Raw genomic sequence first — 25,140 nt, forward strand, 5'->3', positions numbered from 1 at the left:
GATACAGATGAGAGCCGAGATACTGCTCAGCTCTGGCTGATGGTGGTGTAGGGGATTGAATTTGGGATCTCTGGTGCCTCCAACATAAAACTCTTCTGCAGAACCATTATGCTGTCTCTCTTACCCTAGACATTTTATTTTACTTTTTTATTTTATTTTATTTATTTATTTTTTATACCAGAGCTCCTCAGCTCTATCTGTTGGTGGTACAAAGGATCAAACTATAGGCCCCTTGCATCCAAGTCCTGTGCTCTACCACTGTACTCTCGCCCTACCCTAATAGCTATATATATATTTTTTCAGTCAAGAATAATGGAAGAAAATACCACAGTCCATCTTGGCCATTGGGTTTCACAGTAGTACTGAACAAGGGATAATTCCAGTCTGCTTTTGACAAATTACTAAGACATATCTCAAGGGGCAGAAACAAGAGAATATAACAGTTGTAACCTTTACTAAGCATTTAGCAGCTAGTACCCAATAACATGAATTAATGAAAAAAAATAAAGTTTAAAATAAAGATAGTTTGAACCGGTAAAACAACTCAGTTGGATAGTGTGCTGCTTTGCCATGTGCACCGCAGGTTCAAGCCTGACTCCCACCACGTCAAAGGAATCTTAGGGACTGTGGAGTCCTTCCATTAGTGTCGCTCACCCCCCCCCCCACCTTCTACTTTCCAATCTGTATCTGAAAAACACACCAACAAATAAACACCTGTTGAAGTGATTTTCTTCTTCTTCTTTTTTTATGTATCTAATTATCTTTATTTATTTGAGACAGCCAGAAATCAAGAGGGAAGGGGGTGATAGAGAAGGAGATAGAAAGAAAGACAACCGCAATACTGCTTCACCGCTTGCAAAACTTTCCTTTTGTGGGAGGGGACTGGGGGCTCAAACCTGGGTCCTTGCACATTGTAACATGTGCACTCAAACAGGTGTGCCACTGCCTGGCCCCCGAAGAGATTTTCTCTATGGCCCTGTCGTTTTCTTTTGGGCAGTTCTGGTTCCTGACTACCAGTGGTCACTTGTCAGACTATGTTAGTAAGAAAGCTTTCTCGTTGATACAAACCACTCTAGAGCTTTTATTTATAAAAATCTTTTATTTATAAAATACTTTTGATTAAACCTGACCACAGCCTTCAGTAAAGAAAATATCCGGCTGAGCAGTGAGGTACACAATTTGATTTAAGAAAGTGAGCAGTTTTAGGGGTAATTCCTTGAATATAAGTGATTTGAATGGTCGGCTCAAGTTGAGCCACATGGTTTTTTAATCAATGAGTAAATGAGCTTAAAACGGTCTCTTCCTATATCTTACCTTTGTGATCTGTCATAGAAATGAAGTCTTAAACTAGTGGACCGTACACTCCTGCTTTGCTGCTTCATCCTAGCAGTGCTGGTAAAATGGCTTCTCTGAGCAAAAATCAATCAGATATTTCCTGCCAGGCAGAAGGAAGAAATCAACACCATGACCAGATCAGTAGGGTAGTACTTCAGAACTTGGGCATATTGATGTCATGTTTCCTCTTTTTATGTGCTGGGACACATTTATAAGAACCGATTAGGGAATCAGGAACCTCTTTTAAGACTCAGATGCCATTCTGAAGTCAGCCTTGAAGAGGTGATATTAAGCTTTTTGAGTCCTTGTGTGAGGGGAGAAGTGAATGATGATCTCCATTTAAGGACCATGGTATTCATGTATAATAAAAATGCCGAAAGCACACTATACTTCAGAGGGCAAGATTTTTGCTAAAATGAATGTGTCCTGCTATAAAAATGGTATGTTCTTTTTATGGTTAAAATTTTTTTAATTAATTTATTTATTATTAGATAGAGACAGAGAGAAATTCAGAGGTGTGGGGGAGATAGAGTGAGGGAGAGAGACAAAGAGATACCTGTAGCCCTGTTTTACCACTAGTAAAGCTTTCCTCCTACAGGTGGGGACCAGGGGCTTGAACCAGGGTCTTTATGCACTGTAATGTGTGCATTTAACCAGGTACACCATCACCTGGCCCCCAAGACAGTATATTCTTAAAATATTTAATTTGTGGGGGCCAGGCAGTGGCACATCTGGTAGAGTCTACAGATTACAGTACACAAGGACTTAAGAACTCAAGCTCCTGGTCCCTATATACAGTGGGGAAGCTTTACGAATGGTGAAGCAGGTCTGTAGGTGTCTCTCTTTTTCTCTCTCTCTCTCTCTTCCCCTGCCATCTAATTTCTCTCTGTCTTTATCCAAAATAAAATTAAAAAATTAATCTCTTTTTTACCATCTGTTCAATGTATATTTATTTCAATGTATATTTGTTATTTGTTAGTTTTTAGCAAGAAGCTGGGCCCTCTCAAAAAAATGTTTAGTTTACTTTTAAATATGGGTACTGCTTATCGTTGGATATAGTATGTCTGTAGACTCTTAACTCAGATTCTCCTTAAGAGATAAAAATTGGGGAGCCAGGTGGTAGTGCAGTGGGTTATGCGCACATGGCGCAAAGCTCAAAGACGGGCGGAAGGATCCCAGTTTGAGCCCCCGGCTCCCCACCTGCAGGGGGGTCGCTTCACAGGTATTGAAGCTGGTCTATGTCTATGTGTCTATGTTTCTCTCCCCCTCTCTGTCTTCCCCTCCTCTCTCCATTTCTCTCTGTCCTATCCAACAACGACAACTTTAACAACAATACCTACAACAATAAAACAAGAGCAACAAAAGAGAAAATAAGTAAATAAATAAATATGAAAAAAGATAAAAATTGATTGTTAGAAACCACTTACCAGGGGCTGGGTGGTAGCACAGTAGGTTAAGTGCACATGGCGCTAAGTGCACTGGCTGGTGTAAGGATCCCAGTTGGATCCCCCAGCTCCGCACCTGCAGGGGGGTTGCTTTGCAAGTGATGAAGCAGGTCTTCAGGTGTCTGTCTTTTTCTCCTCCTCACTTTCTTTTTCCCTGCTCTCCTGTCCAACAATAACAACTACAACAAGGGCAACAAAATGGGAATAATGGCCTCCAGGAGCAGTGGATTTGTAGTGCTGGCACCAAGCCCCAGCGATAACCCTGGAGGCAAAAAAACAAACAAACAAAAAAAAAACGACCACTTACCCTGTTTTGAATAATGTGCAGCCTTGCTAAATTATAAAGCACATTGACCTGTGGCCTGTAAAGTCGTAGTTTGCCATTTACATATCTTTAAATATAGTGCATGCATTAACAAAAACAAAATTTATAACAACTCTTGACAGCTAGGGACACATGATTTAAGAAAATGTAGTGTTTGTACCAACTGAAGTTCACCTTTCTGCAATATACCTGTGTGTCCAGTCAAGGGAAAACTAAATATAAGAAGATCAAAATTATTTTTCCTGTCTGGTCTAGGCCTTTTGGGGTAGAGCAAAAAGTTATACAAATTTCATAATGTAGGGAGAGAATTTAACAGAGATTAATGAAACCCAGGACTTAGCTGGACAAAAGGAAGTAGATACGAGACTAATTAGAATTCAAGTAAATGCCACCAGAAGGAATATAGATTTTATTTAGAGTGCAGTAATATGACTTTAAATCTTACTATCAACATGACTCTTATTAATAGCATGTGTTTCATTCTAAACAAGGCAATGAGATCATGGCTTTGTGTTATGAAAAGATAATTCTGACTTTTTTTCTCTCTCGTTTTTTATTTGACAGGACAGAATGAAATTGAGAGGGGAGGGGAGATAGAGAAGAAGAAAGACACCTGCAGACTTGCTCCACCACTTGTGAAGTTTCCTCCCCTGTAGGTGGGGAGCGGGGGCTTGAACCCCAGGTCCTTCTGCATGGTAGTATGTGCACTTAACTGGGTACACCACCACCTGACTTCTAAGTATACAGTATTTCAACAGAGAATACATTATAAGGGGGGCCAACCAGTGGCACACCTGGTTAAGCATTCACATTACCATGTGCAAGAACCTGGGTTCAAGCCCCCGGTCCCCATTTTAGGGGGAAAGCTTCATAAGTGGTGAAGCAAGGCTGCAGATGTGTATCTCTGTTTCTCTCCCTGTCTCCCCCCTCTGTCTCTCAACTTCTCTTTGTCTCTATCCAATAATTAACAAATAAAATTTTTAAAAAGATTTTTTAAAAGGATACAGTATAAGCACGGAGATCTATTGGAAGTCATTGTAATGTTATCTGGTAGAGTGGTTATGATTGTGGAATTGGAAATAATTGTATGGAGAGATGTTTTTGGAAATCTAAATACACTTGAATTTGAAATTTAGAATAATGAAGATGGAAGATTTAGGTATGGTACTAATATCTCTAACTTTGCTCAAAACAGTTGGGTAGTGGTGCCACTATTTCAAACTGGAAAGACTGTGGTAAAATGAGCATCTCTGAATATGAGAAGTAAAAGTCAAAGCTTGCTGAGGTTGAGATGTTTTAGAAGTACCAGTAGTGATAAATTAGAGCTCCCAGAAGACATAGGAGCCAAGATCATACGTATGGGAATTATCAGTAGATAAACATATGCAATGCCTTGTGAAAAGGACTTATAGAAGGAAAGCAGCAAAAGAGACTTCTAAAGCTTATGCCTGAGAAAAACCTAGTACTTAAGGTACATAGTCATGAGACTGAGGAAAAAAACAAAAAGTAAGAATGATTGAGGCAACCAGAATGTAGGAGGCAACAAGAGAGAAAAGAGATGGGCTAAAGAGTTATTAATATCGTGGGTAAGATGAGGATACAAAAGTGTTCACAGGTTTTGACAATGTGGTGGTCATTAGTGATTAGTGGTATAGAGGAGTGGAAAACTGGGGTGGGTGGGTAATCAATGGGAAGTATGGAATGGAATGAAGACTGCAGCAACTGGAGGGACAGATTTGATTTTGATTTTGTTATGAAGATATTAGAATTATAGGGTGGGGTAGATAGCATAATGGTAATGAAAAGGGACTCTCATTCCTGGAGCTCCTAAGTCCCAGGTTCAATTCCCCCATACCACCATAAAGCAGACCTGAACAGGACTCTGGTTTAAAAAGAGAGAGAGAGAGAGAGAGATTAGAATTAATCTCCCTAATTAGAATTAGGGAGATTAGAATTGTGTATAAGGATAGTTACTCAGCAGAAATAAGAAACAATGAAAATATAACCAGAAAAGAAAGGAATTAACCAACAAAATATTTAAGAAATAAATATTTTTATTAGGGGGGGATTAGTGGTTTACAATAGATAAAGCTGTTAGTACATGTGTAAAATTTCTCAGTTTTCTCTTTTTTAAAAAAATATATTTTAAATATTTTTCCCTTTTGTTGCCCTTGTTTATCATTGTTGTTGTTGTTGCTGTCATTGCCGTTGGATAAGACAGAGAAATGGAGAGAGGAGGGGAAGACAGAAATGGGGAGAGAAAGATAGGCACTTGCAGACCTGCTTCACCGCCCATGAAGGGATCGCCCTGCAGGTGGGGAGCCAGGGTCTCAAACTGGGATCCTTATGCAGTCCTTGCAAAGGCTTTGCACCTCGTGCACTTAACCCGCAATTTCTTAGTTTTCTGCAAAACACCTCCAATCTAAGTCTTCCTCCACCATCATACAACAGGACCTGAACCATGACCACCCCCATGCCCCAAGAGACCTTACTTTGGTACAATACACGAAACCCAATCCTAATTCTGCTTTTGAGTTACCCTTTTTTAGTCTTACTTCTTAATTTCTGTCCATGCGTGAGATTGCCCCATATTTACTCTTCTCTTTTTGGCTTCTGTCACTTAACATGATTCCTTCAAGCTCCATCCAGGTAAATGCATCATTCTTAATAACTGAGTAGTATTCCTGTGTGTGTGTGTGTGTGTGTGTGTGTGTGTGTGTGTGTGTATGTATCACAACATCACCTGGGTTGCTTCCAGGATTTGGCTATTATACAAATTGTGCTGCTGTGAACATAGGTATACAGATCTTTTTGGATGTTCTGAAAATATATCTAATCACAATAAAACTTTGATATTTATGAATTCCAAATGCTATGATCTTTTTTTTTCTTTCCATTCAAAACATAGCAGTTCTCTGATCATATTTCTCTAAGGAACCACAATATACCAGGGCTACTTACTGAAGTAATACATGCTTAAATCACAGTTTTAGAAGTCAGAGGCATCCACTGCTCATTTTATTCTTTTACCCATGATCATTACTAATTCACCAAACTGCTTAGTAAAAGAAACACCTGATTCAATTTAAGTGAATCTGAGATAATACTTCTTCAAACAGTAAGTTCAGGGGCTGGGTGGTGGTGCACCTGGTTGAGTGCCTGTATTACTATGCACAAGGTCCTCGGTTCAAGCCCCTGGTCCCCACCTGCAGAGGGGAAGTTTTTCAAGTGGTGAAGCGGTACTTCAGGTGTCTCTGCCTCTCTACCTTCCCCTCCCTCTTGAGAAATCAGAAATGGCTGTCTCTATCCAATAAATAAATAAAGATTAAAAAAAAAAAAAGTAAGTTCAAGAGACTTGATTCCATTAGGTAAAAAGTGTTGGATTTTGAAAAAAACAAAGATGGCACCTCCTTCCACTTGCACCACCATCCCACTTCATCTCTGATGCTCCCTATGGAGAAGTTAGAAAATTCTCACCACTTGTATAGAGTCCATAGGAAGGTCACATTCTACTGATTTTCTGAAAATTCTGTGCATACATGATAGATTCTTATCATTCCAGGAAGAAGCTCTACATCTGATGTTCTAGACATACCCAAGTCTCCATTCTCCCATCAGACTTTTTTTAACAAAGGGCTTAGTAAATCTATGGGATTTCTGTCCATCAGAGACACACACGATGAAGATTATTTCAAGGACCCCTTATCAGACAATAATTCAGGACCTGAAGATTCTGAAAACCCCTGCTCCCACTACCAGTTTAAAACCAGTAGCCCAGGAAAAAAAGTCACCCCTGCCATCGATACGCTTCCTAAAAAGAAAATTTGGGCTTCATCCTTGGACCTGCTTTGCACAGCTGACAGGGACTCCTCTTCTGGAGAGACCACCAGGTACAGACATGGTCTCCCTGAGGCCACTGCCGTGCGGACTTGCATCACCCCTAGAAAGAAGGAGGCAAGATATTCCGACGGAAGCATAGCCCTGGATATCTTTGGCCCCCAGAAAATGGACTCCACACTCCACTCACGAGAACTGCCCGCCTCCTCGGCAATATCAAGTGCTTTGGACCGGATCCGAGAGAGACAAAAGAAACTCCAGGTTCTGAGAGAAGCCATGAATGTGGAAGGTTAGTAATGCTGTGTGTGTGTGAGAGAAAGAGAGAGAGAGTGCTGAAACAATGAAGGGTGCATTTTGAAATAAAGAAGGGTTCTGAAACCATTCCACAAGTCTTATTTCCACTACCAAACCTTTGTAATCAGGTTGATCTCCTAGTGCCTCTCTGTCTATCTGTCTGTTTGTCATTCCTTCCAACAAAACACCAGTCCAATCCCACTGCTTCCACAGTGTTGTCCACTCCTGTGAGGCCTGCCCAGTCTGGTCACTTTGGAACCAATTGCCCAGTTTTCTGGGTGGTTCTTACCGGGGAAGCTTCCCAAGAGCTGGGGTCACGTTTTTCTACTCTTGAATCCTCTGCTGCACCGTCTTGCATCTCATAAGAGACCTCAGTAAATGATTCATGGAAATGAGAAACGATTAACCCAATTACCACATTAATGAGCTTAAGGAAATAAAAAGAAAAAAAATCATTCATGCAAGTTATTATCTGCAGGGCAAGTGTTTCAAAATTGCCTAATTCACACATTATGCTCTTTATTAAATAGAATAAAATTATGCTCTAGACCACTGGACTGAAGCTTTTGTTTAGTATAATAGATGAAAAATAAGAGCAGTTTGAATAATTTTTTATAAGACAGATAGAAATTGAAAGAGGAGGGGGAGATAGAGAGAGACAGACACCTGCAGACCTTTATTGCTCATGAAGCCCCCCAACCCTCCGCAGGTGGGGAGCAGGGCTTAAATCGGAGCCCTCACCTATGATAATGTGTGCAATTAACCAAGTGTGCCACTGCCCTCCCCCAATTTTAATTTCTGTTAAAGACTGAAATTTATAACTTTCCTTTGCCTCCTAGATCAGGATTACAGGGAACATTAAGAAGGTTTCTGTTTCAAGAGGAGCTCTGTGATCACTTGTCATATTTGTCTTTAAAATATTTTTTCATTCTTGACTCATGGACTACTTCATTCTTTGACAGGTTTCTATTAAGTTTTAAACAAGTTCTGACACCAAGCATTCCTTACACATTGTACTTCTATTAAGAAAGAGAAGCTTTGCAATTTTTTTTCCATTCAAGACTTAGATTAGTAAAGATATGGTAATTATTGAATACATACCTGTATAATAATTATAAAATTAAGTGTGTAAAAAAGCGTTGGCCTACTTTATAAATGCTCATTTACAATCCAGATCTGAAAGCATTTAATGTAAACACAGAAATTGAAAATTTAAAAATGCTTTGTGCAAGATTTCACAATTTAACTTGGATCATCAGTAAGGTTTTAGAACTATGGTAACAAAGAACAGGCACTTTGTAGCCTAAAAAATTCTCCTTTTTCAAAAATGTCTTGTGACTATTTGATGTTTCTCAACAGCGAGCTTATATATAGTAATTGCCCTATTACTTTTTTCAAATTTTATTTACTTATTAGATATATACAGAGAAAAATTGAGACAGAAGGGGGAGAGTGATACCCTGCAGACTTGCTTCACAACTTATGAAGCAGGTGAGGACCCTGCAGGCGAGGACAAGGGACTTGAACCTGGGTCTTTGCACACTGCAGTGTGTGCTTAACCAGGTGCAATACCTCCTGGCCCCATGAAAATAAACTATGCTATACTGTTTTGTTTAACATGTTTTGTTTGAGTAGATGACTTAATGATGACCTAGAAACAGAAACTAATCCAAATTATGCCCTAGTTGGCATGTGAATCTGTATTTTCTCAGGTCTTAATGTGCATTTATGTGTGTTTGTGAAAACTCAAATAGACCACAGTATTTTGAAGTATACATATGTATCTCCAAAGTTGTACACAATATTTATAGACCTTTACTTTCTCAAAGTAGCATGTTATATATAATACGTAATTTGTAGATTTAAAAGTCTTAGATTTTTTTTTTTTACAAGAAATTGTAATGTGTTAAGAAAAACTACTCCAACAGTTTAATACAGGATGATTTCTTGCCTGAAATCATTGTGTGCTACTAAGGATTTTTTTTTTCTTCGCCACTTGTGAAGCTTCTCTCCTGCAGGTGTGGACCAGGGGCTTGAACCTGGATCCTTGTGCATTGGAGCATGTGCACTCAACCAGATGTACCACCACCCGGCCCCCTGAGGATTTTTCAAAAATATACCTTTTATAACCAAGATAATCAAAAATCCTTGAAGATATTGGCTTTTACTAGACATACTTACAGTACCTTCAATAAACTCCATTACTTTAGTGCCTTGGGATCAGTAAGGAATTGTATTTGCTTTAGATGAAAGCCACTGTTTGAAAAAGAATGTTTGAGGTTTGGAATTCAAATGCAGTACATACTAGTTATTTGAGTAACTTGCTCCTTTTTTTACAAAAAAAAAACTTTATTTTTTCCCTTTTGTTGCCCTTATTGTTTATCATCATTGTTGTTATTATTGTTCTTTTTATTGCTGTAGTTGTTGTTGGATAGGACAGAGAGAAATGGAGAGAGGAGGGGAAGACAGAGGGGGAGAGAAAGATAGACACCTGCAGACCTGCTTCACTGTAAGTGAAGCAAACCCCCTGCATGTGAGGAACCGGGGGTCTCAAACCAGGATCCTTTCCCTGGTCCTTGCTTTTTGAGCCATGTGCCGCTTAACCTGCTGCAACACCGCCCAGCTCCCCTCTTGCTGCTTTTATACAGTGCTTTTTTTTTTTTTTTTTTTAAGAAAGGATTAATTAACAAAACCATAGGGTAGGAGGGGTACAACTCCATACAATTCCCACCACCCAATTTCCATAACCCACCACCTCCCCTGATAGCTTTCCCATTCTCTGTCCCTCTGGGAGCATGGACCCAGGGTCATTGAGGGTTGCAGAAGGTAGAAGGTCTGGCTTCTGTAATTGCTTCCCCGCCGAACATGGACGTTGACTGGTCGGTCCATACTCCCAGTCTGCCTCTCTCTTTCTCTAGTAAGGTGTGTCTCTGGGGAAGCTGAGCTCCAGGACACATTGGTGGGGTCTTCAATCCAGGGAAGCCTGGCCAGCATCCTGGTGGCATCTGGAACCTGGTGATTGAAAAGAGAGTTAACATACGAAGCCAAACAAATTGTTGAGCAATCATGGACCCAAAGCTTGGAATAGTGGAGAGGAAGTGTTAGGGAGGTACTCACTGCAAACTCTAGTGTACTTCTGCTTTCAGGTATATATTTTGCAGTAGCTTATGGATACGTGTGAATATAAGCTCTCTCTCACCATCTCAGGTGGTTCACTTTCTAACAAAGTCCCATAACCTAGATATACAGTGCTTTTTTTTAAAGGTGAGTTGTTTTGTTAGATGTACAAAAAATGCAGATGTGGTGCACCTGGTTAAGCAGTGGATCATGCGCAAGGACCCTGATTTGAGCCCCTGCTCCCCACCTATAGACCTGCTTCAGGTGTCTGTCTTTAGTGAGACCTTCGATAGCTCAGTTGGTAGAGCAGAGGACTGTAGTGGAGCAGGTGTCTGTCTTTTTCCCCTCCCCACCCCCCTTTTTTTGCCTCCAGGGTTATCACTGGGGCTCGGTGCCTATACTACGAATCCACTGCTCTCGCAGGCCATCTTTTTTCCATTATTGTTGTTGTTGCTGTTATTGTTGTTGCTGCTGTTATTGTTGAATAGGACGGAGAAATTGAGAGAAGAGAGGAAGACAGAGTCAGGGAAGGATACCTGCATACCTGCTTCACTACTGTGAAGCGGCCCCCCTACAGGTGGGGAGCCGGAAGTTCGAACCGGGATCCTTACACAGGTCCTTGGGCTTTGCACTATGTGCGGTTCACCCAGTGCGATACCGCCTGGCCTTCTCGCCTCGCCCCCCCCCCCCCTCTATCTACCAGTCCTCTCTCAGTTTCACTCTGTCCTATCTAGTAAAAATTTGTTTTAAATGCAGATGCATTATACTGGCTAAATTAGCCAGTATACAGGTAATAACAAAATATTATCTTATAATATTTTATGTGATCTTTATGAGGAGACTTCCATAAATCCCACTTAAGTGTAATCAAAATTAATAGGTATTACTATTACAAACATTTCTTCTATATACATTTCTGTTTAGATATAATTCTCCCAAAGCATTTAAAAGTATCGCTGCTTTTTACATTACTGTGTGATTATTAAATTTGGCAGTTGTTACTGAATGTCAGAAGTTTTAGACTACGAAGATGTCTTAGAGCACATGATTTATTAGGACTTGTGAAGATTTAGTAAGATGCCCCAGAACTAGTGAATCAGTTTCCCTCAATATGGAAGTCTGTCGATTTCCATCACAGATTTTCAGTTTCTTTCTAAAGATTTCTCACTACATATTACTTCTTAAGATAAAAAAGGGGAAGAATGTTTTTTCATGTTCACTGGGCTGGTGTAACAACTGGAAGAAGAGAAATGGCTGGGCTTTAGTTCTTTGACATGCGAGGAGAATCACTGAATTAACAGGAAAGATTGTTGCCTCCTTCAACTTTAGACACCTGGCACTTTCCCTAGCCCAGGCCCCATCCTCTTGTAAGGGACCTATATGTAAATCACTTGCACAACCTCTCCTTCACGGACAGCTTCAACCACTCAGTTAACACCAGAGAACTCAAACCATATTTCTTCTATAGTTTTGGAGTAAAACCATTTAAAGTAGATGTCATTAAAAAAATTAAACATGTATAAAATATTTATCTATTAAAGAGAGACAGTGAGGCAAAGAGAACCCAGACTAGGACATTTACTGTTACTGAGTGGGCCTTGAACCTGGATTGCACACATAGCAAGGCAGCACATACTGAAATGAGCTATTTTACTGGTCTATATTCAATACTCTTTTTCTTTTAACTAGAACTTTTTTTATTATCTTTATTTGTTGGATAGAGACAGCCAGAAGTCAAGAGAGTAGGGGGAGATAGAGAGGGAAAGAAACAGAGAAACACCTGCAACACTGCTTCACCACTTGCAAAGCTTTCCCCTACAGGTGGGGACAGGGGGCTCAAACCCAGGTCCTTACACATTGTAATATGTGCACTCAAGCAGGTGCACACCACCACCCTGCCCCTCAATATTCTTATCTTCAGGGATATAAAACAGAATTGTTTGTTTACTTTTTTCCATAGGAGATACGTATCATAAATTTTAATAAAGCTGTAATTTTTTAATCTAAGTCTCATGAGCCCAAGATTAATTTTTTTTTCCACTTTGCTATTTTAATTTTGAGCAGAAGAAACTACTGAATACATACGTTGTGGGGAAAAATGCTTTGTTTACTTCTTTCTTTCTGCTTGGGGAGTTAGACATTCAGCAGATGCCTAGCAAACCACCACAGTTTCTCCCTAATGAAATTGCATAATCCTAGAAACAGTGAAACCAGCTGACATTATGCAAGGAAGGCTGAGAATGCAGCTCTGTAGGTTCTTTTGGGGGACACCACCCAGGACTGGGGCTCAGCTGGGCCTCCCTCTGCTACATGCTCTATTGTGGCCAGGTAGTGATTTGGTGGGGCTCTAAGGCCCCTCCTATAAAATGCTTATCCCATAGCTGATGAGGTGAGGGAGTAAACTTGTCAAAAAACTGTGTTTGGGGCCAAGTGCTCTGTTTGCTCTGGAACAAGTTGACAAAGGAACAAAAGGGATTGTGAGAAACTAGTTTGAAGTTCTAACCAATAAACTGAAGATCTCCACTACAGTTATTCATTTAACACCCAAGTACCTTTCAGACAGTTCTCCACAAACATAAAGCTGAAAGAAATAGGTCTTATATTTTCTCTCTCTTTGTTAAAAAATTTCTTTATCGGGGAATTAATGTTTTACATTCGACAGTAATTACGATAGTTTGTACATGCATAACATTTCCCAGTTTTCCATATACCAGTACAACTCCCACTAGGTCCTCTGTCATCCTTTTTGGACCTGTATTCTCTCCCCCCCCCCCCCCCCCCCCCGCCACCCCAGAGTCTTTTACCTTATATTTTCTCTTATGGAAACTAAATTTGAATTTGAATTTCTCCCCAGCATAGGACTGTCATATCTGCTTTTTCTTTTATCCCTTCCTCTTGGTATTTTCCATCTTTCTCAAGGAAACTATCTCCATCTCAAGGTCTGAGAAAGTGTCTTATTTTCTTACAAGAGTGTCTGTTGATGTCTCTCTTGTGATGCAGTTCCCCCCCCCCCCCCCCATTGCTCTGTGGGTTGGCAGCAGGCTGTTGATTATGGGAGACTGACGTGGAACCAGTATTGCAAGTATAGAATGAACAGCACTCCACACCCTGGGTGGGGAACCATGAATCGCATTTTGCTTCCAACAGTCAAAACTTCTCTGTGCTCAGTACATTATGAAAAGGGAAAGGCGTGGAAACCAGAGTTAGCATCCTAACAAAGCGGTGATGGTTTCAGTTCATCCGTGTTACCTCAGAACTAAATGTGGCTTCCATTCTTTGATTGCTGTGACCTCCTGTCATCGCCTGGTGTTGCTGTTCTGTGACCACACTATGAAGAGAGCTCTGCACTGTGCAGCTGGATGTGCAAACACCCAAGTATCCGATGTTGTGCTCATTATGGACCCACCATAATGCTTGATTTTCTTGAGAAGATTAAATTTGCAGGTTCTTAGTCTTTATTTATTTTTAATTATCTTTTTTTTTAATTTTAAATTATTTTTATTTATTTATTGGATAGAAACAGCAAGAAACTGAGAGGAAGAGGGAGATAGAGAGGGAGAGAGTCAGAGAGACAGACACCTGCCGCTCTGCTTCACCACTTGTGAAGTTCTCCCACTGCAGGTGGGGAGCAGGGGCTTGAACCTGGATCCTAGCACATTGAAACATGTGCCCTCAACAAGGTGCGCCACCACCTGGCCCCCTAGATTCTTAGTCTTCACCATTAGCTTTCAAAATAGCAAAGAAATAAAATAAGAGCAAGCAGGGGTAAAACAACTGTTTTAGCTTTTATGTAATACTGCTTTCATAGTGCATATGTTTCAAGTACTAGTGACTCAATTCTTATGCTTTGAGATGCAGATATCCTTTTGTATCTCTGGGGGAAAAAAGCACATTATTTTAGGGGGTCCCATATGTTCATCACCAAGAAGAATCCAATGTTTACTCTGAGCCAAGGTAAAATTTTAAAGAGAATTTTACTTTAAATACTTAAAAATATATATATATTATTTATTTACTCCATTTTGTTGCCCTTGTTGTTTTATTGTTGTTGTTGATGATGTCGTTGTTGTTGGACAAGACAGAGAGAAATGGAGAGAGGAGGGGAAGACAGACGGGGGAACGAAAGACACCTGTAGACCTGCTTCACCTCTTGTGAAGCGACACCCCTACAGGTAGGGAGCCGGGGGCTGGACCCGGGATCCTTATTGCCAGTCCTTGTACTTAACCAGCTGTACTACCTCCCGACTCCCTTAAATACTTTTTAAAGTAAAACTTTACATCAATGTCCAACAGAATTTCTTCAATGAAGGAAGTGTTCTTTGTCTGCAGTACCCATCTCAATAGTTATAGTCCATGTGTGGCTGCTAAGAGCTTGCATTGTGCGTAGTGCACCTGAAGAAATGGACATTCATTTAAATTCACATAGCTGTGGTCCGGGAGGTGGCACAGTGGTAAAGCACTGGACTATCAAGCATGAGGTCCCGAGTTCAATCCCCAGCAGGACATGTACCAGAGTGATGTCTGGTTCTTTGTCTCTCTTCCTTTGTCATTAATAAATTTTAAAGTTAAAAAAAAGTTCCAAATTTACAAAAAAAAAAAAAAAAAATTCACATAGCTGCCCATGCTAAGGAGCCGCCATATGAATTACTGCAGTTTCAGATATACTGGTCATTAATTGGGGAACAGGTGACTTGAGAAGAATGCAAAGATGTCTAATACAGCAAGTAACAGACATTTTCTTCTCTAGATTTACCCAGGGCATTAAGAAAAATTAAAAACTCTTCATTGTCTGTATTTACGGTAACATCATAGTGATTTTGGAATCCACAGATATCACAAACTACCGAATTTTAGGTACCCAATTTAAATCTAAGTCATACATAGCTAATGTAAATGCATTTTGTCTTGGATATAACACACCATTAGAAAGAATGCACTAATAATATATTTAAAGAAAAAAATTTAAGGCGCCGGGCAGTGGCACATGTACATTACAGTGGGCAAGGATCTGGGTTCAAGCTCCTGGTCCCCTGCAGGGGGAAACTTCACAAGCAGGGCTGCAGGTCTCTCTATATTTTTTCCTTCCCCCCGCCCCAACCCTCTCAATTTCTCTCTGTCTCTATTCAATAATAAATAAAAAAGGAATGGTGACTGCTATTTTTGTAAAAAATGTTAAGACAGCAAATTTTTTTTTAGTGAAATAATAATGATTAACAAGATTGTAAGATAACAGGTTACAATTCCATACAGTTCCCGCCACTAGAGTCTGTGTCTGTCCCCTCCATTGAAAGCTTCCCTGTTGTATATTTTCATTTCTCTAGGAGTGAAACTGATGGGTCATATGATAACCTTATGTTTGACCATTTGAAAACCTGCTGGACTTTTTTCCAAAGTGGATCGACCAGTTCACATTCTTACCAGCATGGAAATACTGGCATGTGGAGTATGCCATTCCTAGAGAAATGAAAATACACAACAATAAAAAAACTTACACATGAATGTTTACAGAAGTACTATTCACAGTAACCACAAAGTAGTAACAACACAAATCTCTATTAAAATGTCATAAGAAGAAGTTAAAAAAAAAAAAAAAGATGAAAGCTTCCCTGTTTATCCTTCTGGGATTATGGATCAAAATTGTTTATGTAGGGTGCAAAAGGTGGAAGGTCTGGGTTCTGTAAATTGCTTCTCCACTGGACATGAATGTCGCTTCACACCCCCAGCCTGTTTCTATCTTTCCCCAGTGGGGTAGGGCTCTGGAGAGGTGAGGTTCCAGGACACTTCAGTGAGGTCACCTTCCCAGGGAAGTCAGGAAGGCATCATGGTAGTGCCTGCAACTTGGTGGCTGAAAGGCAGTAAGATATAAAGCAGGACAAATTGTTTTAACAGGAACCTAAGGGAAGGAATAGAGCAAATGAAATTAGGGGTCCTTGTATGAGAAGAATCTAGGAAGTCTATTTTAGGTATGTTCTAAGGAGCCCATGACTTTAGTGATTTTTGCCTGAGCCTGATAGTTAACATGCAGGTGGACTAAAAGTATTGGCTGTGGAGATGGTGTCAGAGTTATTTTAACCTCCAAAATAGTTCTTCATTCCCTATCAGTTTTTAAATTCCTTCTGTTCATTACTCACAAACTGTGCAAAAGAGCTTTCTAATCTGAGCCCATAGTTACCGTTTGTCCACCATTTCCCTGCCATTTTTTTTTCTGTCTTCAGCCACTTAATATTTCTTTGTTATTTACACATGAGCAAGGCATGTTATAAACTCTCTTTGACCACGTCTCTGCAGCTTGGTTCTTACCATTCCCCATCTCACTCCCACACCACAGACACACATTCTATCTTCCATTGCTGTGTCTGCACAACCCCGCTGTTCTCAGCAACCACTTTCACCCCTTTCCTTAGAGGGTGAAAGACAGAGAGGGAGAGAGACACAGAGAGGAAAGACCCCAGAACACCAATCCGCCAACTTGTGAAGCATCCCCCTACTCATGCTCCTATATGGTAGCTTGGGGCTCAAACCCAGGTCGTTGCTGATGGTGGTCGTGCCTTCTTCAGGGCTAGCCACCTCCTGGCCCTCAAATTATATTTCTTAGAACTGCCCATATACACATAACTTTCTGCTGTAAAAATAAAACCTTCAGGCATAAAGAAGCTTTTTCTCCCTTTCCTCATGTAAGCTGATGATCTATGTTTTTCATTGAAATTACTTGTTTTAAAGAGGTTTTTTTTTTTTTTCTTCCCCCTTTTCTTTCTGTTTAATTTGATAAGGTCAGAGAGAACTTGAGAAGGAGATAGACCTGCTTCACCACCATGAAGTGCCCCCCAATCCCTGCAGGTGGGGAGCAGGGGTTCAAACCTGGGTTCTTGTACATGATAATGTGTGTAGCACCGGCCATCTCCTCCAGTCTTAACTCATAAGTTTATCTGTAGCATTCACTGCTACATCTGACATGTGCTAGGGACTCTGTAAGTATTAGTAAATATTAATATAATTTGAATATCTTAAAATTTTCAGTATATTTGGTAATGCTCTTTATTTTATGATATAGTAGTCTATGGTGTATGTCAGTGTAGTGAGGAGAGCCCAGGCCCTCCTGTTTTGTCCAACCTGAAGAGAAAATTTCATAGCTATTGAAACCTGACTGACTAACTGCACATGCAGTCAGTTTCCATTAGGGCTCTGCTGTTTGAAAGCTTTGGAAGGACAGTGGGATCCAAACAACAGAAGAATCTGCCCAGATGCAAATCATGACCCAGATTTGTGGCTTGTCATAACACAAGATGCCTTTAAAGAGAACTAGAAATTGTCTGTTCTTTTAATCATGCCTTATTCTGCATGGATTCTCTGGGGTTTTTTGTTTGTTTGTTAGATTAATTTATTTTAGATAGAGACAGAGAGGAGTTTAGATTTGGGGGAAATAGAGAGGGAGAGAGAAAGACATCTGCAGAAGGGCCTCATCATTGCGAAGCACTCCCCAGCCCCTGCAGGAGGGGCCAGGGACTTGAACCCCTTGTCCTTGCACATGGTAATATGTGTGCTCAACCAAGTGTGCCACCACCCAGCCTTCTGGTTATATTTTTATTGTCTATTAAACCACCATATGCTTGATGCCTTAAAAGTATATGACAGTGTTGTCCATTATTTCTCCATGAAACTGGCAGAATTTCTAAGGGAATTTAGAATAAGGTCTATTTGTCTATCTTATGCTGGAATCTGATCAACAGATGAAAAGTACAATCTTGGGAGTCCGGCGGTAGCGCAGCAGGTTAAGCACATGTGGTGCAAAGTGCAAGGACTGGTGTAAGAATCCCAGTTCGAGCCCCCGTCTCCCCACCTACAGGGGAGTCGCTTCACAAGCGGTGAAGCAGGTCTGTAGGTTTCTGTCTTTCTCTCCCCCTCTCTGTCTTCCCCTCCTCTCTCCATTTCTGTCTGGCCTATCTAACAACAACAACAACAATAAAAAATAAGGACAACAAAAGGGAAAATAAATAAATATTAAAAAAAAAGGTACCATCCTTAATCTCCAGAAATTAATCCAAGGGGAAAGCATAGAAAAATAAAAAACTGGAAAAAAAAAAAAAACCAACTTAGTTACTACTTTTTTTTCTGCTTTTTTTTTTCCTCCTGATCTATAAAGACTAGTGCATTTGCCTTTAATACTTACATCTATAATTTGAATCCCGTACTAGTAGTAAAGAAAAGCCAAACTAAAAGTGGTTATTTAATTCGTGATGTTACAATTGGCTGAATCTCACTTTCTGCATGTTCTTGTCTGAACTTGAATCTGTATGACTTGTGAGCGGTGTTTTTAGGTTACAGCTTGTGCTGTCTTGAGTCCATTTTACTGTGACAAGTGTAGATTTGAATGTCCCATCTGAAACAGCTTTGGGTAAGCTCAGACTACCATGAATATCTTTGTTTAACTTCCTAAAAATTGAAGTATGGGGAGTCAGGCGGTAGTGCAGTGGGTTAAGCACACGTGGCACAAAGAGCAAGAACCGGCAGGAAGATCCTGGTTCGAGTCCCCGGCTCCCCACCTGTAGGGGAGTCGCTTCATAGGCAGTGAAGGAGGGCTGCAGGTGTCTATCTTTCGCCCCCTCTGTCTTTCCCTCCTCTCTCCATTTCTCTCTGTCCTATCTTAACAATGATGACATCAATAATAACAACAACAATAATGACTACAACAATGAAAAACAAGGGCAACAAAAGGGAAAATAAATAAATTTAAAAAAAAGTGAAGTATAGTCTCCATAATCACATGCCACAATTTTATGTGTTTGAAATGGTAATTGTGTTAAATGGTGGTAGAAAGGGTGACTTTTGTCAAGTATTTATGACAAATCATTTTAGCCTACTTAGAAGCCACTTTTTAAAAATTTTTCTTTATTGAGGTATTAATGGTTTATTGTCAGTGGTAAAATATAGTAGTTTCTACATACATTTCTCAGTTTTCCACAGAACAATTTAACCCCTACTAGGTCCTCCTCTGTCATCATGTTCCAGGACATGAGCCCTCCCCTCACCACCCCAGAGAAAGGTCACATTTATTAATACTGCATAAGTGGAGACAATAGGATGTGAATTTTATTGAGAGGATCCAGTTATAGTTAAAGAACAATAAAATACTTGTCAGATTCAGATACTTTGTATCCTTACCAAAATGACTATGCTTAATCATGTTAAATTTGTCCAACAAATACAAGATACCTATAACGGTCAGAGTTTTGATTGTAGGATCTCTGTAATTAGCCATCTATCTATCCCTTTCATCATTCTTCAGCTTACCCTGTTTCTCTCATTCTCTCACAGTTATACTACAAAATGTTGTTTGCACAGAATATATGCCTGTGGGCTTTATGTTTTTTTATTTGTGTACACACACACACAAACACTTTTTTTCCCTTCTTTTTTTCAATCTTCTGGAAAACTTTTAAAAGTAGAGGTATTAACTCTTCCTTGAAGGTTTTGTAGAATTCATTTATGAAACCATCTGGTCCAAGATTTTTATTCGTGAGAAGGTTTTTGATAACTGTTTCAATTCCATTAGCTGTGATGGGCCTGTTCATCTCATCTATTTCCTCTTTATTTAATTGTGGAAGTTCGTAGGTATCTAGGAAATTGTCCATTTCTTCCACGTTCTCTAGCTTGGTGGCATATAGTTGTTCATAGAAGCCTTGCATGATATGTTGAATTTCTGCGGTGTCTGTTGTGGTATCTCCACTTTCATTTACAATTCGACGTATTTGGGTCTTCAGGTGTCTGTCTTTTCCCCTCTGTCTTCCCCTCCTCTCTCCATTTCTCTCTGTCCTATCCAACAACGATGACATTAACAATAACTACAACAATAAAACAACAAGGGCAACAAAAAGGAAAATAAATATTTTTTTTAAACTTTTTTAAAAAGTTCACATTTGTGGAACTCAACAGTTGTTTCAATATTATTTCAATCCCTGAGTTGGAGCACAATGGTTGTTAAAGCCTCTTTTGTTCTTTTTCTTCCCTGTAGGCTATGGGAGCCTCAGGGCTTTTAATCTGTAAGTAGGCTTCTTAGCTTAATCACTCACTCCTGATCAAGAGATAAAGCAGGTTGGGGGAGAGAGATAGCATAGCAGTTATGTGAGAGACTCTCATGCCCCAAGGATCCAAAGCTCCAGGCTCAATTCAGCTTCTCTGTTCAGCCAGGCAGCTCTAGTGGGCCCTGTAAGTTTCTAAACAAGTCCTGTTTATAGTCTGTAGGTTCTCAGGCAATTATTCACCATGTTCTCATCAGGAGAATAATGTGGAAAGGCTCCCACTATATAGCCCCACTGCTAGGCCCCCCGAGGTGTAAGCTCTTCTCCTGAGTTTCCTGGTCAGTTCTCTGTTCCCAGATGTCAGCACAGGGCCTCCCCCCCTGCTGCTCTAGCCTCTGAGGGCAGTAGCAGTGGAGACTCACAGTTTCAATTGGTGAGTCTTAGGGAAGTCCTCTCCTCCCCTCAGCAGTCTTTTTGTTGGTAAAACAGACTGGAGGTGGTGCCTCAACTGGTAAACTGCCAGACTGTTACCAGCTTCTCAAAACTCTCTTTAGGCTACTCTGTGTTTGCACTCACCGGTGAATTGTTGGGTTCCTGCAGTCCTTCTAGTCCTGCCTTGTTGCGGTCCCCAGTGATCTTCTTTGGTATTCTTAGTTGACCTAGGAGAGGAGAGTTGAGAAACACAGCTGCTGCTGCCCCGTCATGTGTACCTTTTTAAAATAGAAATTGAGAGGGGAGGAGAGACATAGAGTGAAAGGCACCTGTACTGCTTCCCTGCTCATGAAGCTTTCCCCTGCAGGTGGGGGACAAGGTCTTAAACCCAGGTCATTGTATATACTAATGAGTGCAGGCAACTGGGTATATCACAGCTTAACCACTGATTTAAATGTTCTTAATAGGTCCATTGTACATGTTGCAAAAATATTGACATCCAGAAAACTTTTCAATATTATGTAAATACATAGAAGCGTCTCTTTCTCTAAAAATAAAAAATAGACTTACACTTCTATGTTTTATTGATGTTTAGAGATGGGTACAGCAGAATTTTTTCTTTCAGGGTGGGGGAGATAGCATAATGGTGATATAAAGAGACTCTCATGCCTGAGCCTCCAGAGTCCCAGGTTAAGACCCCAGCATCACAATAAACCAAAGCTGAGCAGTGCTCTGATTTAAAAAAACAAAACAAACAACAAAAAAAAACCACTCAGATGTTTTCATAATAATATTTTTTAAATTAGCTAGCTGATACCACACATTCCTGGGGTCTAGACTAAATCTAACATGCCAGAATTTTATGTTTAAATGTATTGGGAAAACATATTTTGTGGCATCAGGAAAAAAAGGTGCTAATGGTGCTAGATGACCCCTAAGTTGAACCATCAGCCTTCTGCACACTGGAACAGAGGAAGAAAGTCATGCTCCATGCACCACTGTGAGGTCCCCTCAGAAAAGCAGTAAAGGTTCCTGCCCAAGTCATCTACAGATGTGAATAATATGCCTCCTCATACACCTATATACTACACTCTTGGTAAAGGGCATGTAATTACATTATAATTGGAATAGTTACATAGTTTTCAAGTTTATTTATAATCATGAGAGAAACCAGAGCACTACTCAGCCTAGGCATATGTTTTCATGGGGATTGAACGTGGAGCCTTTGGGCCTCAGACCTGGAATTCCTGTGTACTGTAGTACCTCCCCACCTGAAGTTAATTGTTACATAGATAGAAAACCCGTATTTACAAGAGCTCAGAATTCTGGTAAATGTAAGTGAGCAGTAGATTTTGGCGGAGCACTTTAATTTGATTACAGCGTTCGTACAAGCATGGCTAAGTAGTGAATATTGCCTGCAAGCTGTAATCTGGTTCTATTCGCCACACCACTGCAGGAAAGGAGTACATTGTCTAAGACCTATTCCAGAATACAAAAGAAAAGAAAAAAAAATGGGTGGAAGGTAGATAGCATAATGGTTATGCAAACAGAGTCTCTTGTCTTAGGCTCCAACATCCCAAGTTCAATCCCCCACACCACCATAAGCCAGAACTGAATAGTGTTCTGGTAGAAAAATAAATAAATTTAAAAAAATAGTCCTCTTCATATATATATAAAACAAAATCCTACAATTTTCATTAGCATAGATACCCCATCCTGCCCCAGTCTTAGATGGGAAAAAAAACCTACCCTGCTCTGCCAGGTTAACTATCTGGCTTGTGTTTCTGGATTGTAAGACAATGCCCTTTCCCTGTCCCCCAAGTGTGACACTAAGAATATTTACAGACTAATGGGTCATTAAGGAAAGACGATTTGTTGTTCAAAATTTAAGAGAAGTTTGTCAAAATTCCATTAACTTGTCTTATATGAGGAATCCAGGAATTACAAAAAAAAAAAAAAAAGTCTTCTAATTTTAACAGAGTAAACTGACGACAGAGGAAACAAGGGGCTTATGGACACATGAAAAAGCAGGAAGCTAGTTATGAACACCCCCAAGAATGGAAATTCACATTAAAATGGTTGGTGGTCTTAGAACAACTTTGTTGAATGAGTTATGGAACAATAAAATTCATTTATTATGGGCTGTGACATCAACATGGCTTGACACGGTGCCAGTGAGATGTTTTCTGTTCTGTCCACTAAATAGGCTTATTGTCCCTTCCTGCTTTTCTTAGGAGGCAACACCCTCTTGCCTTTTACATTCGAGTTTTCTTCTTGGCCGTGTTGATTTTACTCTGTTCCCCATTCAGGTTTGTAATTTTGGTCAAATTTCCTTTGGAAAATTCTTAAAATTTTGTGTGGGCTTCTGTTACGAGATAAGTTCTTTGGTGCTTCTTGAGAGTAGCAGTTCTTCAATTAACCTCCTATATTGTATTTCTCAAGCAAAAAATGTGCATCAAGTCCATGGCCAGTGTTCTTTCCTTCAGCTCCCCTTTGTGTATTGAAAGTTCTGTGTCATAATGCCCACCCTTTCATGCACATCGTGCTTATAAACCAGCTCCTTCAGATGCCATTTTACCACAGTATTTGTTCTCCCCACCCCCCACCCCCCTTCCACCAGAGCACTGCTCAGCTCTAGTTTATGTGCAGGGGATTGAACCTAAGACTTTGGAACCTCAGGCATGAGATTCTCTTTGCATAACCATATAACCATTATGCTGTCTACTCACCTCATCCCCTAAGCAGCATTTGTTTTCTTTTTAAGTCTCTAGTGTCATAAGGAATCCTTTACTCATCTTGTCAAGTTCCTCTTCGCCACTCTGCAAACTCCCTCACAAGCTTTGGTTACTTGCTGCCATACATCCCATGCCCCTGCTCTGCTCAGCTCTGAATATTTCTCATGATTTGCTTTCTCTAGTGCCAAGAAAAAGCCACAAAACCATTCTGGCTGGTTCCAATCCAGTTCATGCATTCTAGCCTAATCTTAGCTTTCATGTGGTTTTGCTGACTCTTATCACCGCCTTCCCAGCAGAATTTCTTTACTCTTCTCAAGCTCCAGTTAAACTGGCTCCCAGGAAGTGATTCACTTTTTATTACCAGGAGTAAGGTGACTTTCTAACAGGAATATCCTGGGATTCTCTCTGTAGTTTCACTGTTTCCATTGTCTACCACTTCTTTCTCCTTCCTTATTTCATCTGTCAGATCCTGTGTTTTTCTTTCCTATCTCTCCCTGCTTCCTTCAGCACATTTTCCCCCATTAGCATTTGCAAAGTAAATCTTAACCAGAACGCAGACTTTTTTACTCATGGCCTAAAATCATGCTCGGACATTTCACTCTGCCAAAAAGATCCTGATAACCCATGCTACTTTTATTTCCTCAACTCTGTTACCATCTAGTCTGTCTTTAACCCTTTCTCATGTGACCTCTGACCTGTCCAGGAAGTACAGTTCTCTCAGGAGTCGGGTGGTAGCGCAGTGGGTTAAGCGCACGTGGTGCTAAGTGCAAGGACCAGCATAAGGATCCCGGTTCAAGTCCCGGCTCCCCACCTGCAGGGGTGTCACTTCACAAACGGTGAAGCAGGTCTGCAGGTATCTGTCTTTCTCTCCCCCTCTCTGTCTTCCTTCCCCTCCTCTCCATTTTTCTCTGTCCTATCTATAAACGACAACATCAACAACAACAGCAATAAAAAAAACAAGGGTAAGAAAAGGGGAAATAAGTAAATGAAAAATTTTTTTTAATAAATACAATTCTCTCAAGGTGTTCAGTGACCTTTGTGTAACATTTACTCAGTCATCCGTTCATTCATATTCACTCAGAAAATTGTGTTGTGCTGATTATCAGATGTTTGCTAGGTAGTTAAAGGCACTTCTGAAAAGATGTAATCTTTTTTGCCAGAGTTTTAGCTCTGATGAGAAAATGCAGAAGGAACGTGATTAAGCAGTGGAAGAGTTGGAGTTAGCTAAGCTGTGTCTTCCTCAGTCTCTAAGTGACCAGGAATGCTTGTATGGAGAAGCACAGAAAAAGGAGGGGGTTTGTGGTGATACGTCTGGTTAAGCTTACATATTACAGTGCGCAAGGACCTGGGTTCAAGCCCCACATCCCTACCTGCAGATGGAAAGCTTCACAAGTGGTGAAACAGCACTGCAGGTGTTTTTCTCTCCCTCTCTAGCTCCCCCTTCTCTCTCAATTTCTCTGTCTCGATCCAATAAATAAAAAAGAAAGGAAGGGGGACAGTATCCAGACAAATTTAAGTCACCCAAGGGCAACATTCACCTGGCTATGCGGATGGCAATGAAACCAAGGAACAAAGGGTTTTTACCTGAATTGTCTTCTTTACAT

General features: G+C 40.3%; 1 protein-coding gene across 12 annotated transcripts in view; it reads left to right on the forward strand.

The window, feature by feature from the left end:
• Positions 1–25,140, forward strand: part of PTPN13 (protein tyrosine phosphatase non-receptor type 13) — a 220,297-nt gene that overhangs the window by 85,570 nt on the left and 109,587 nt on the right. For 11 of the 12 annotated variants that reach the window (XM_060187764.1, XM_060187766.1, XM_060187767.1 and 8 more), the window contains exon 7: positions 6,668–7,231. The exons of the other annotated variant lie outside the window; for it this stretch is intronic. In XM_060187764.1, coding sequence (XP_060043747.1) covers positions 6,668–7,231 — 564 coding nt within the window. The remainder of the gene's footprint in view (positions 1–6,667; positions 7,232–25,140) is intronic. 12 annotated transcript variants of the gene reach the window in all.

The sequence above is a fragment of the Erinaceus europaeus genome, chromosome 3, assembly GCF_950295315.1.
Source record: "Erinaceus europaeus chromosome 3, mEriEur2.1, whole genome shotgun sequence".
NCBI lineage: Eukaryota > Metazoa > Chordata > Mammalia > Eulipotyphla > Erinaceidae > Erinaceus > Erinaceus europaeus.